We start from the raw sequence: 14604 nt of genomic DNA, 5'->3' as shown, positions 1-14604 counted from the left end.
GCATTTTCATCTTCACACATCTTTTTAAACTGCAGTAAGCTGTCAAATGCATGAAGTAACGCGTTCCTTCCTTTGTATGGTTTGTTAGTATTGTCTGTTGTTGGAGCAAGTGATGCCTTTTTCTCTTAGATGCAAGGGAGGAAACATCACCTTCTTGTGAAGAAGAACGTGCAGTTTGGTGGTGGAGACTTAGGAGCACTGTAGTATCCAGAACTGCTCTTAAATAATTTTTAAAACACTGACTCAGTTTCAGTTTGTCACCCTTTTCAGTCATGATAATCATAGGCAAGTGAGCACTTCATGGGAATTGATGATTAGTTGGCGAGAACTGGTTACTAATTCTTCTGAAAACTCTGGTATAGGTTTGTCGTCATTGACTCCTGGATTTCTGATAGGCTGAAGCTGGGTCATACTTGTGGGGAATGGGACCTAAGAGGTCTCTTAGGTCAGATGTCAAATATGTTTGAGTTCCCCAGTGCCTCAGGTGTTGGAAAGACATTATGATAGAAACTGGTTGTGCACTGCTTACAATGGAAACCTGAAAAGCGGTGTGTGTTGCGTGAGGGTCGGGAACCTAAAGCATTTGCTCTGTGATCTGAAACTGGAAATGACCAGTCTGTTGTCATTGTCCACGGAGGAGTGAATTGTACAAGGGAAATAGCGTGAGCAGTAAGATGCAGGTTAGATTATATAATTTTAAAAGATGTTTATTTTTTAACCAGGCAGGCCTTGTTCTGTGTGCAAGTGCTATTGATAAGTGGATTCTCTTCCAAGGGAATGGTTTTGTGGGGTGTGTTTTTTAATGGTATATGGACTCTGAAAACAGGTTTAAGTGTTTAGTAGCTACTGATGTCTGAAGAAAATACCATTCTGACTCAGGCTTTCTGTTGGTGGAGGAATAGTGAATGGAAATCGAGGAAGTTTGGCCGTATTTCTTAAAAAGAAAATGGCAAAGAAAATTAATTGACTGTGGGCTAGTTCCTGTAGTGAACTATGAAGTGAACTCCCCTTCATGTAACTGAGGTAGCAGATGTGTACCAAGATGCAGAATCATGCCTTTTGTATTTGGAGGGGCTTTTTTTTTTTTCTTTTGTCCTTTTGTTACCTTCATTTTTCCTTTCTTTAACCCTGTCCTATTTCTAGTAATTGTGCCTTCCAACAGCTGAGCTGTGGCTGAATTGTGCAGATTTCTGGCCCCGTAAAGACCAACTATCGAACACATGATTTCTCTTATTCTGGTTCTTCTAGAAACTATAATAGAAATGAGCAGATAATTTATCTGCTGCTGTTATTGCCAACCTCACACCTGTAAAACTCATGGAGCAGTACAGCTTCCACAAAAACGAAATAAAATGTATTTGTGTGTTTCTTTGTCTGGATGAACTTCCTTTTGTGTTAAAAACAAACAAAAAAAATTCACCGAAAACCAAAACAAAAAAGGCCTTAAAGCTGAAATTCTCATTGTCTTCCAAGCCCAGAAATTAGAGTATTAAAAAGATGGAGTATCACTGGAATCACAAGTGTTGGTAACACTTGAAGGGCAGAAAAGGGACCAATCTCAGAAGCAAAACCCCTCCCCTTTGATAAGTGCGTGCTGAAAAGTAGCTGTTACATTCATGTTCTGTAAATATGCTTTCCAGTGTGGCCACCAATTAATCTTTATATTTATTTTTTTTTCTTTTCATCCCCTCTGGAGTCTCATATTCCAATCTTTGCCCAGGTCCTTGTTATATTAACTGGGTTAGTGTGCTGAGGCCTTAAACAGATCACAGCAGGGTCAGGACAACCTTTGAGTGCTCAGGAGTACTGGATGCTTCTGCAGCAGCACTGCCGAGGCCGCTGCCTGCCCTTCCAAGGCAAACCCTGCTGTCTCCTAGTGTAGCTATTTAGAATATTTGAACCCTGTTTTAACACCAGCAGAAATACAAATTTTGGGGTCGTTAACTGTGAAAGGTGGAAGGATGCTGAGTGTCAGCTGCGTTGTCACGAGCAGCAGTGTGGGTGACTCACTGAAGTGAGTGTGCATGGTACTGAATGGTGTCCGTACCGCGATGGATAAAATATGGAGGGTTTCCCACTGCTGCCCAGTCCATCAGCCATGTTTTGCTTCGCAGCCAGGAGTGAGCCATGGTTTGCAGAGCATCTGAGGGGAACGTGAAGGCTGTGGGGTGTGGAGTGCTGGGTTGTTTTGGGGCAGAGCCATGTGGCAGCCTTGGAAAGGCACGTCTGTGTATGGGGTATGTACGCCTGATATCCCAGGGGAGGTATGTGTTGCTGGCTCTGCGTTGGGAGGGCAGCACTGCTGGTAACCAAAACCATCCTGCTGGAGTGTAGGTAGCCGCAGCTGAGCTGCTGCTGCGGCACTGTGCTGTTCGCTGGGACAAAACAAAGATCGATCTTGCTCTCTGATGATTAACTCTTAGTGTCATCGCCAGTGATTTTCAGGGGGATGTTGAGGAAAAAGAGATTAAGTGATTTACAGAGAGGTACTTAATGAGCTTCTGGTGTTCCTAAATTTATTCCTTCTCTTTGTCCTGGTGGCTTCTGTCTCCATGTTTTTCTCTTATGCACTGGATGTTGAAGGGGTACTGAACACTTGGACTGCCTCAGGCCTGCTCCTGGCAGCAAAGTCCCTGTATCTATCACACAAGATGCTCACCCTGACTGGACCCCACTGCCCAGCACCCAGGGCAGCATCACTGCTGGGGCTAGTCAGCTTGCATTAGGACCTGCATTGATAATGCCCATCTTGAATGCCAGGCTCCAGGAGCACAGCTGTAAAAATATTGCCCTCTTCCTTAGAACAGCATTTCAGAATAAAAGGGGAACATTAGGGGGGTGACAGAAAACACTCAATATTGACAATGCCAGGGATTTGTCAGTGATTTCAAATCTTAGTCTTGCCTCTTGGCCTTTTAAATTGTTCGCTACCGGTGTTGGCATTATTCCTTCTGTTCCCTGCTGGTATCCCTGTATCACTCATTCTCATTTTCTTGCTGACATGTACAAAAGAAAGAAAATGCCACTGGGAACGTGAACGCAGTCTGTAGCAGGGAGAGAGTGTGAGTGCTGTAGACCACCGTGCTTTGCTAAACGTTTTGCTTTGCACAAGGCAGGCTTCAGTTGGCAGGAGCTGGACATGTGCTGTGTTCTCCTGTCTGTATGAGGGATATGGGCTTGTCTCTTCAGGGAGTGCTGCCAGCAGGGACAGCATGGGCTGGCTGCTGCTCTTTGAAGTCTACCACAATAAAGTTCAGGACATCTTTAATAAGGGCAGGACCATCTAAGAAACCAGCAGGTAGGACTAGAGAGTGAGGAGCACCAGCTTCGGGTGGCTCCCGACTCAAATGTGTCACCTTGGGCAACTTGCTTCTTCTCCAAATAAAGGAGGAAGGATAATAGTACTTACTTCCATCGCTTGGATGAAATGAAGATTACTTGAAGTGGTAAAGCACTGTGAAGTTGGGGAAGTAAGTTTTAAGGCATTAAGTAACAGAAATTATTGCTCTTAAGTGTAGGGAGGTGGACTACCACATGTGGGAGGTTTGGTGCTCTCCATAATTATGTCGCTGTAGTACTTCTCCCCCTTGGTACTGGGGGAAGTACCTGCCCTTGGGGAAATACAGCTTTTAAAGGGAAGAGCAGCCCTGCCGGAACCTTGTCGTCCTGTTGGGGATAACGCAGTAGTTTGTTTCGCTCGTGTTGAGCAGGGAAAACGTCGCCATCTGCAGAGCTGCGATGGTCTCTGTCACCCGAGAAGAGGCCGGCAGGGCCCCTGTGCCTTCCCGGAGCGTTCCGAGCCAGCTGCCGCTGTAGCGCGGCGTGATGTATCGCTGCCACCTAGGGCCGGAGCGGGAAACCGCGCTGCTGTCCGACACGCTTACATGTGCCGGAGGGGTGTATACATGTATCTCCATTTAAAAAAAAAAAATAATAAAAAAATCTGAGTTTAATCGAGAGGAAAAGAGGGACTTTTTAATACTTGTAATGCATTTCAGAAAGTGAAAAAATAACTTTTGTTTCTCAGGAGGTAGTTTCATTCAGTATTCTAATTCTCAGAGACTTAAACTTGGAGAAAAACTGGAGATCTCCTTGAGAGTCAGTAAAAAAGTTTGGATTCTGTGGTTTTGTTGTGGTTTAACCCCCGACAGTTTGGATTCTGTGGTTTTGTTGTGGTTTAACCCCAGACAGCAGCTAAGCACCACACAGGTGCTTGCTCCTGGTGGAATGGGGGAGAGATTTGGAGGGATAAGAGTTACAAAACTTGTGTGTTGAGACAAAGACAGTTTAATAAGTAAAAGCAAAAGCCACATACACAAGCAAAGCAAGAAATTAATTCGCTACTTCCCATCAATAGGCAGGTGTTCAGCCATCCCCAGGAAAGCAGGGCTCCATCATGTGTAACAGTTACTTGGGAAGACAAACGCCCTCACTCCGAATGTCCCTCCCTGTTCCCCCAGCTTTTATCGCTGAGCATGATGCTGTATGGTATGGGATATCCTTTTCGTCAGCTGGAGCCAGCTGTCCTGGCTGTGCCCCCTCCAACTTCTTGTGCCCCCCCAGCCTGCTCGCTGGTGGGGTGGGGTGAGGAGCAGACAAGGCCTTGGTGCTGTGTAAGTGCTGCTCAGCAATAACAAAAACATTTCTGTGTTAGCAACACCGTTTCCTGTACAAATCTAAAAGATAGCCCCATACTAGCTACTGTGAAGAAAATTAACTCTATCCTAGCTGAAACCAGCCCAGGGATGATTTTACTTTATTGCACTTTGAGCAATTTTTCTTACTGAGTGTAAATTTTCACCTGTAACTTAACCCTGAATTAAAAATTTTTCTTCAGGTAAATTTCTTCCCTGCTGTCTGTCAATGTGCTGATGCTCAGCCAAGGTAGTCTGGATGACACCACGTGGTCCGGGAAGCACAGTGTTTAAAAATGGCCTCAAAAAGTAATCTTCCTAAACTGTTTAATTCTGGAGGTTGTAAACATTTGTAAAATACGAATTAGACCAATTATCTTAGTCTTCTCCGATCTCCTAAGATCTCAATATTGAGTTAAATAATCATTACCATAAGATAAGTAATCACTCAGGTGGATTTATTAAATGATGCTGTTATTTCAAAACCTAATCACAAAATTAATTTCTGTAAATTATTGTGAAACCAGCAATCGCAAAGGTCAGCAAGTGATGTAGCTGGATCCCTAGGATTTTTCTTGTTTTGGTGTTATTTGTAGGAGCTAGGATTTACCATGGAGACTCATTCTTTTTTGTTCCCAAACCGAACGATGTTAAAGATGAATACAGTATAGGAATGAATGTATAAGCTTTCTCTTCCTGTTACTTTTAACTATGGAAGCTCATGCCTGAAGACTTTTAGTCTCTTTAAGAAGGAGAAAGTTGAAGTGGATGGCTACTGAGAACCTATAAGAAGCGGGTAAATGATATATTGCCCACAGGAAAAAAAAAAAGGATAAATGGCATTTGCTGAGGCTTAGCCTTGATTGCACATACCTAAAACCTACTTGTACAACACCCTGGGCTTTTGGTGTGAGGGGGCATTGGTAGCTGGGAAGCTCCTATCCGCGTGATGCCAAGCAGTGCGGTCCTGGGGCTGCCAGCTTGCGCCAGGCCTGGCAGCTGGTTAGCCGTCACGCTGAGCCGCATCGCCTGTGTCCAGTTCCGTCTTGCTTACAGGATGAGAAGTCACTGAGTGAAACGAAGTTGAAAGTAGGTTTTTTTTATCATTAGGAAATATACCTTGCTGTTTTGAATAATAAAGAGAGAAACAATATCAGGGAATATAAATACAAATGCTCTCAGTTCTTACCTGATTTTCACTGACCTGAGCACAGGGAAGCATTTTAGTTGTGGAATGTAGGTCTGTAAGTAGAGGGGCAGGGAGAGAGCAAGAAATTAACACTTTTCCACAGTGTAGGTCACTCCAGATTGTTGATGGCAGTCCCAGCATGTTACTTCTTACATCTACATCTTGGGGGAAAGAAAAGTCGTGGCGGTATTTTCCTTCTGCAACACAGGGTTTTTCCTTTCTTCTCCTCTCATCCCCTTGTCATCACCCAACGAACACAGGGGTAGGTGGGCACCAACCCTTGGATTAGGTTGTATCTGCCCAGTTTAGGGGAGAGAGGATTTCCCTGATATGAAAGACTTGAGAAGGGTAGACAGTAAGTTTCCTGTGGTGGATGTAGTGATTTCAGGAAGGCAGAATGACTGAAAAGACCCAAATCAGGAAGATGGTGCAGGCACCTGTTTGGACGCAGTTCTCTTGTTCCAGACAGATGTCACCTTCTGTAGAGGAGATGGGGTTTATCTATGGAAGGCAAAGTGCAGAAAACCTCCAGCATCTCAGGGTAAGACTCATCAAAGGACTTCAGTGTGTTAAATTTTTATTCATTTCCTAGCTTTTCTCTTAGCCTTGGGCTGTTAGCGGAAGCGCATGTCTAAGTAAGTGGTTGCGGAGACCCGAGCAGTCTGCCTTTGCGCCGAGCGGGCAGCTCCCAGGCCAGCCCTGAAGCGGGAGCCACACTGCTCAGCAGCAAGCTGCGGCGTCTGGGTCGGAGGCACCTCGTGAATTACGTGCTATGTAAAAGGATGAGGGGTATCTAGTGCATGATATCAGGCATAAATTATTTTCCTGTTCTATTCTGTCCCTCAAATACATGTAAATAAAAACTTCATAGAGCCATTCACCATTAAGCACTGGCAGGTTGTCCCTTGTCTCTTTCTGTCTCTCTCTTCTCTCTGTACTCTTTCCCATGTTGTCATACTGTTCTCCCCTTAAAGTCTAGGAAGCCCCTCTACGTGTTTGTATGTGTCATTGCAGGTCACTGTACAATAAATTCATGTCCTAGAAGGGTTCAGGGGTTTCTCTGTAGCTGAGTGCAGGAAATCCAGTTGCTTGCTAACCCCTTCCCTTTCTCATTGCCTCTCTTGCTGTCCGTTTCAAGACTGCCTGAAGTAAGAGCATACCGCCTTTTCCTACATGGGGCCGGTTGGTCTGGGCTTACTCTAGCGGTGAGGAGAGATTCCTGTACTATGGCACTGGACCAACGAGCTATGCATGGTGAGGTTGGTCTGCACGTGGTGTGTGAGCCTGGTATTTTCCAAGTGTGGGCGTGCTGCGCACATGCTACCCAGCCATCTGCCTGGGGAGTTCTCTGGCTCCTGGGATAGAGATCTTACTGGGGGTTGGCTGCTGCCAAATGATTTATTCAGCCTGCTGCTCTCTCCAGAGGAAACCTTAGGGAAGGGAGTAGTTACACGTGGGCTGCAGGACACACTGTGAGACAGAGTCCATGTTGTTACACATCATTGCATCCTAACCATTTCACAACCTTGCAGTTCGGCTGCATCCCAAGCTGTCTGCCTTCTCAATAGTTAGCCCAGAGCTGGGAGAGCCTTGGGCTCCTTTGGTCTTGTAGTCTTGGTCTGCCTATTGCAGCACCCTGCTTGCACTCTGGGTGGTCCCTGTAGCAGCTGCAGTGCCTCCAGGCAGGGTCTTCTAGTGTACTGGAGTTACCAGCAGTAGAAGTAACGGCCAGTGCCACTCTTCTAGCAAGTTGATTCTGTTAAGGCGTTGCTGGTACCACATCTGCATGCCTCGGCTCAGCACGCAGGTCCCGCTCCATCTCAGTGCAAGGAGATTTTCCCCATATACTGCACTGTCTCCCTCGACTCTTCTTACTCTCTCCTGCCTTAGGGGAGATGAGCCCTAGGATGGGAGCCATCATTTCCACATCAGAAACTCTCTTCCATAAGGGCGTTGAAGTAACGTGTAGTGGTGGCAAATGGAATTCCTTTCTGGGTTGGGTTTGCCTTTTTTCCTCTCTTCTGAGCTTGAACACATTAAATGTGAGACCAAGACAGTTGCATAAATCATATTTTTCAGACTGTCACTTGGGAATCTGCTGTTGGGCTGTGTATGGACTGTAGTTCATGGGCAGTTAATTGAGCAGTGTAGCTTTGACTAATATATTTTACTTAACAATTGCAACAGACTTGGAGCCTGCTGGGTTAGCTGCTGATAACCTGATAGTTTTTAATTGTGCAATTATACCCTCAGATATTTCAAAATGGGGGCATCCAGGTGATGGAGGGGTGGAAAGGAAGGTGAGTACATGTATATGTACACGTATATATACAGTTACACAGTTACAACTTCTTCTTTTGACAAAACCTTATATAGGCACTGAAATATGTGACTACGTAAGATTTGTCTTTCGTATCAGGCCTTTGCACATGGGGATACTTTCAAAGGGAGGTTGTAAACAATTGCAGTTGTCAGCCTCCCTGCCTCTGCTCTCTAAAGCTACAGAAGAAAAGTGGTTGACCAGATTTGTTATTCAAAGCATTTCCCTTAACAGCTGAATCCTGTAGGAGATTCCTCTCAGAGCAGCTTTCCTCTGGGGTGGGCTCTCCTGACCAGATCACAGGTGGCTTTTGGTCTCTGAGTGTCACGATGAACATCTAGTGAGGTCTGTTTTTACATCTGAAATATGTTGAAGGATGCTATGGTGAGAAGAAGCAGTATGGTAAGATTTGAAAGTAGTCTACACAAGGTAGTGCTTTTGGGGACAGTATGCTTTTTCCTTCCTGTTCCTGAAATTTCTTGTGTCTATAAAATCATGAAACTTGAACTGGCACCATGAAAATAGTTGTGACCATACAGTGTTTGGATTTTCTCTTTCTGAACCAAGATTGAAATTCTGTGCTTTATACTTTCTGATGTGTCCTTTTCAGCTTTGAAATTTCCAGTAAAATAAATCCATTGTGGTAGTTAGTGATACTCTAAACAATTAATTAAGAAGAAAAAATTATGATATACCTTAAGCTGTTTTCCCTTATTGACATGTTGTTCTTCACTCTTATTCTGCCCTGAGTGCTGGTACAGCATCAGAACCAGGCTCTCAAGGCATGAGAGGGAAAACACTTTGGCCTGAGAAGGTGTTTGGGGAGGTGGTTGAAGAGGGGAACGGGTGGCTGAAACCCAGCTGTCTAACTACTGCTTATGGCGGGAGTTGGGCAACTGGCAGTTTTGACCAGAATATACCTGAGTTTAGAGTGACTCTCACTTCACTGAGACTACAGACGACAGATTTCATTGCGAACTGGTTCAGCTTTGGCGTGTAATTGGGATCCTGGCTGGTAGGTCAACTTCGTTGGACCTGCCAGCCTCGCTGATGTGGCCTTGTCACAAGCTGGGAGGTGACAGGTACCTGCTCAGCACAAAAGTGCTGAAGTGTCCGCAGTCATTCCTGCATGTTGCAACATGCTCGTAGCTGCAACCAGCTGGGTGCTGTGGATGGCATCTCAGCACTTGCAAAATGGACCAATCTTGACCTGCTTGGGTGCAGAGCTGCTGTTTGCTCTAGTTTTGGAAAGAACAGGGTGGGATGTTACTTGCTTACCACCTCTGTTTGGGTGGAGAGGGCCAGTCCTTCAAAGCTGACTGCTTGTAAGAGTTTTGGCACTGAGGCAGGATGCTGATGTGATCTATTAATTTTTCCTCTTTTCTTGTTTTCTTCTACATTCCAGGAAGGGTGCTTGTGGCCTTCAGAAAGCTCGGTTTCGCGCCAGGGTGCTTCAGAGGTATGGACAGATTTCTTACTATCTTCACCATGTACTTTCCTCTTTCCTGTAATGTATATTTAATTCCTTTCAAAAACATGCATCTGTTTAGGAAATAAAGCTTTTTCAGTGTAGACTAAGAGCCAGGTTCATGTGGACATCTGAGCCTGCCTTAACTCCCATTCCATAAATGCGTAAGACTTTTTCATTAAAAGAATAAAATTCTGCCTACCTGACACCTCATCTCCATCAGCAGCTCCCTGTATCATAGCAGGCATTCACAGGTAAAGTGGTGGAGGTGTGTCTCTGTCATGCAGTGGCTCAGTAATTAAGAGTACTCAATAGAAGCGGGGAGACCAGTTGCTCTTCTTCCCGAGTTTTTCTTGGATTTACAACACATATCCTATCACCGGTGTCTCCTGTCTTCAGGCGTTGATTTGTGGGTGTATTGTTCCGAGTGGTCCAGCTCTCCTGTGACAAACGGCAAAGCTTCCTGGTGGTTGGCCCTGCATCTGTGAGGGTCAGGGGCTAAAGACTTGCTCTGCGTGGACCCAGAAATGAGAAGAGCAGTTTGATAGATCTAGATCTAAGAAGCTGATGTGTCTGTCTAGATCTGGAATAGACCAAATGAGGAGCAATAGCTTCTCACAGAGTACCTTGAACTCTTCCTTTTGTAAAGCCTGACCTTCTGCGGGGCTTAATATGCCAGGGACATTTTTTCCACTTGCAGCACAGAAGCCTTATAGGTCCTCCCCGGAGGCTGATTTCTGGCTGAGAACTGAGGAGGAGGACACCTGATACACTGTGGTAGTGAAGGCGTGAGATATGCCGGACCTTTACAAAATGTACTAAAATGACCATCTGAATTCTTTGATGATGCGGGTATTACATTAACTCTGAGTAGGAGGGGGAGGCTCAGGCTGCAGCTGAAATTCAGTATTGGGACACTTTTGTAGAACTAGTCAGTTGTCAAGACTAGAGAGAATGTCTTTCTTTGTTCAGAAGCAGAATAATTTTCCGTTGGCACTGCATGTTTTAATGTCAGAAGGAGCTGTGTGGGGTCTTGGTCGTCCTTCATGAAGCTGTTCTCAAGTATGTTGAATTCCTTCCTGCAACTCCTACCTGTTCTTACCACGTGCACGCATGTGGGAGCACGCGTCCAAGTGTGTCCTGGGTTTAACCTCCTAAGATGGGTGGCAAAGAGAAGCATTTTGCATTTTATCAATTCTTCGTTAATACGGTGCCCCCACAGTGCTTTGCTCAGATATAGAGTCACGTGTGTGTCTCTTCCCATTTCAGATCATGTATGCTCCGAGGTCCAGGGACAGGTTTACCACCCCATCTTTTATGCAGCGGGACCGTTTCAGTCGCTTCCAGCCCACTTACCCTTACATGCAGCATGAGATTGACCTTCCTCCGACCATCTCCCTCTCCGATGGGGAAGAGCCACCGCCGTACCAAGGCCCGTGCACCCTGCAGCTCCGGGACCCAGAACAGCAGATGGAGCTCAACCGGGAATCTGTCAGGGCACCGCCCAACCGAACCATTTTTGATAGCGACTTGATAGACATCTCAATGTACAATGGGGGCCCCTGCCCACCCAGCAGCAATTCGGGCATAAGTGCAACCAACTATAGCAGTAACGGAAGGATGGAAGGACCACCCCCGACATACAGCGAGGTCATGGGGCATTACCCAGGCTCCTCTTTTTTCCATCACCAGCACAACAACGTGCCTCCTTCCTCACAGAGGGGGAGCAGACTTCAGTTTCAGCAGAACAATTCAGAGAGCACAATAGTCCCCAGCAAAGGCCAAGACCGTAAACCAGGAAACCTGGTCTAAGTTACTCGCCCAGGTGCATTTGAACTGAAGAGGAGAGGTTCATGCAGGGCAGTGGAGGAAGACCCCCCCCGTGCTCCAGTGCACAATGTTGTTACGTTTCACGTGGTACAACTTAGTAAAACCAAACGTGCAAACCAGTTCTTTGTTTCTGATTCCTTTCAGGGGAATTGCATGCAAAGCAGATTGAAAGAAATACCAACTTCCATTCAGTTTGTCTGCGAGCAGTGTTTCAGGGGAGAGGGGGGATATATTATTTTTTTTTTAATAAACTATTTCAATTATTTAATTCTAAAAGTTAACTTAGCACAGAAATGGCTTGTACAGCCTGTTTTATACTCACTGAATGGCAGAAGGAAGAAGGTGGTTTTGCTAGATAAATGGGGGAAGAATTGGCTAGTTTGCTTTTTTTTTTCTCCCAGGGTATGGATTTTTTTTTAATATGAAACAAAATTCCTGTTTTGTGTGCCAAGGTATAAAGTTGAGAACTTAGATGAATGCAAGGAATTAATTTGTGTTGTGATAAATGTGTTCTAAAAAGTTGCACTATCTTAATGTTTTAAAAAAATATATATGAGGGAACTGTTTTATGTGAAGTTCTTCTATATGTCGTCTTTTGACCTGTGGAATAATGATAGAGCCCCAGAAGTAATCTGGAGGAGTTTGCCCCCTTCCCCCCAGGTTTGCTAGAAAAAGGGGACAGGACTTAGCCTAACATCTCTTGGCTTTTACAAATCAAGAAATTACAGGGACACTTGTCTTTGCAATAATTTGCATTCGAATAACAGTGCATCAGTGAAGTGTCTTGGAGACTTTTGGATGGAAGAAGGCAAATATGAAATCCCAGCACTTTCCATCACTTAGGTTTTAGCTGATTTTTAGTGTAGACTATTTGTTTTGTAAATGGCAAAACAAAATCCCAGATGTGTTAATTTGTATTGATGCTAAGTGCTGCCATTCTTTTGTTTTCATAATGCAGCATCACCAGTACTTACAGTTTTAGAGACTTTTGTCCTCGCTGTAGCCTGAAATGTATTTAGACACACATATCATGACATTATGCAATAAATTGTGTAAAAATGCAAGATGGGTTTTTTCCCCTGCAGTGCTGTTCAAATACGTGAGACTCTGTTGTGCTTTTCGCTCTCTGTTTCATCCTTCAGATACTGAAGTTCAGTCCTGGAGATCCATCTTGTTGAAGTGAAGGGGCTGTTGTAGCTGTAGCCCCCCCCCCCCCCCGCTTTCTCTGCAGCAGGACCGAGAGCGCTTGTGACAGTGGTGCTGGCTGCTGTGGCGTCCCTGGCAGTGACACGGGAGCACCAGTTATGCTCACTGCGAAGCATTTTGCTCTGGGCCCTGTTGCAGAAACCCTCCTCCATGCCCGTCATCCGGCTGACGCCAGCAGGACTACACTCATGGGTAAAGATGACTCACATAGTAACCAAGTGTCTGTAAGCCCTGGTTTTGCCATGCTGGTCTTCAGAGTAGCTGGAAAATGTTACCTGCCTGTAAAGTGGCATGTGGGGTGTTTCTTCCCTGGCTGGTTCTGTGTGGAAGCACATGCAGTGCTGGAAGGCAGTTGACGAATGGTGGTAGTGGCATCACAAGCACATGAAAAAGCACAACTTGCACTTAAAATGCATTTTGGAAACCGACTTAAAAGTAAGAACCTTTAGAGTCTCGGCTTGAATAGTCTCTAATATATATGTGTATGAGTGTGTCATAGACCTGTTCACTTCAAGTTCTTTCACTTTTTTCTATTTTCTTAAGCCTTGTGCTTGGTTAGGGGCAGCAGCCACCGAGTGCCGTGCCCTAGCGCCTGGTCCCGTGGCCGGAGGATTTCTGCAGGACTTCTGTACACCAGGGGCTCTGATAACTGAAGTGCATCTTTGATCTATGCAGAGTTTTAATGCCAAAACAGTGTGCATGTCTGTGTGTGTGTTTTATGGGCCTCAGTGTAGATTATTTTCTCCATAAGGTAGTTTGATTTTATTCTAGTTTAGAAATCGTTTATGTAACTGTTAGTCTGAATATGCAGCCCCATTTGTCTCTGTAATTGTTTTTTGGTCTGAGTCGTGCTGGTAATGCAGAGTAAAGCTGCCTTTTAATTTATGTATTATTTGAAGGGAGAGAGAGAGATTGTATGATGGGTTTTACTCCCCCCACCCCCCTCCCTGACCCACAGGACAGGTGTTTAGGAGATGACTAGGTGGCTGTCAGTCAGCTAGGGCTCTCATCATGTCTGGTTCCTGGGAATAAAAGCTGTGAAATTAGATTTTTGCAAATAACCTATGAACATAATTCTTAGTTAAAAAGCAAACAAACAAACCCAAACAAGAGAAAACCAGCAAATGTTGGGTTTGGTCTTCAGTGACTTTTATTGTCCTTCAGAAGTGAGCTTGTAAGCCAGAGAATGCATGTGCCTATACAGATACTGTGCTTTTGCCTAAATGAGGATTATGTAGCTGAGAAGCCGTCATGTGAGAACAGCTGGAACTCGGTCATCATGGCAGAGCACACCTGGACTGGGCCCTGGGCTTGGACCGGTTGAGTACCAACTTCTCCCCATGCACAGATCTCAGCAAAGTGAGCCTTGAAGTTGCCTTCGAAGTCACCTCTTGGGAACATGCTTTCTTTGAAGACGGCCCTTCGCCATCTTTTGCCATCTTTGCATGCCAGTAGATTTATGCATTTCCCATTAACGTTGTCTGGTATGATATGTGCATTGTTGTCTCTTAATTTTTCATGATTGAGGAAGTTTTCCTTTGCGTGGAAAACATAACCTGTTTGAGTTCTGTGGAAGAGATTTGTTTAACAAGAACTTAGTATTTGCTCACCTAATGGTTGCGTTTCCTCGTGCATCTTCGCCTTCTCGTCATATTCTGCTGTGTGCAAAGCTAATGTGCAGCCAGTGTACCTGTCAGCTCTGAAAGTGTAGTCATCTGTTGCTTGCTATAGGTGAGTTTGCAATCTGCTACTTTTGTTTCAGGGCCTCTTAAAGGAGTAAATATGGTATTTACTTTTGTTTTGGAGCCCCTTATAGGAGTAAACATGGTATTTTCTGATGAGTATTAGTCATCTCCGATGGGAGTGCCATCAGTATGTTGCAACAGCGTGTGTTTTTCTTTTGTTGCGGTGAAAGAGAATATACTATGGCTAACAGAACAGAATGGTAAAAGAAGGA

The 14604-nt window shown here is 44.9% G+C and overlaps 1 protein-coding gene across 7 annotated transcripts in view; it reads left to right on the top strand.

Annotated features, from left to right (window-relative positions):
* LDLRAD4 (low density lipoprotein receptor class A domain containing 4) overlaps positions 1-11560 on the top strand; it is a 242234-nt gene extending 230674 nt beyond the window's left edge. For 6 of the 7 annotated variants that reach the window (XM_040585653.1, XM_040585651.1, XM_040585656.1 and 3 more), the window contains 2 exons: positions 9549-9602; positions 10881-11560. In XM_040585653.1, the coding sequence (XP_040441587.1) occupies positions 9549-9602; positions 10881-11423 (597 nt within the window). In that variant the 3' untranslated portion in view covers positions 11424-11560. Of the gene's footprint in view, positions 1-4728; positions 6365-9548; positions 9603-10880 lie in introns of those variants that run through there. The other variant, XM_040585655.1, reaches the window with a different exon arrangement.
* The last annotated feature ends 3044 nt before the right edge of the window (positions 11561-14604 follow it).

Source organism: Falco naumanni, chromosome 3 (genome assembly GCF_017639655.2).
Source record: "Falco naumanni isolate bFalNau1 chromosome 3, bFalNau1.pat, whole genome shotgun sequence".
In the NCBI taxonomy this organism is placed as follows: domain Eukaryota; kingdom Metazoa; phylum Chordata; class Aves; order Falconiformes; family Falconidae; genus Falco; species Falco naumanni.
This window is presented reverse-complemented; position numbering and strand designations above follow the sequence as displayed.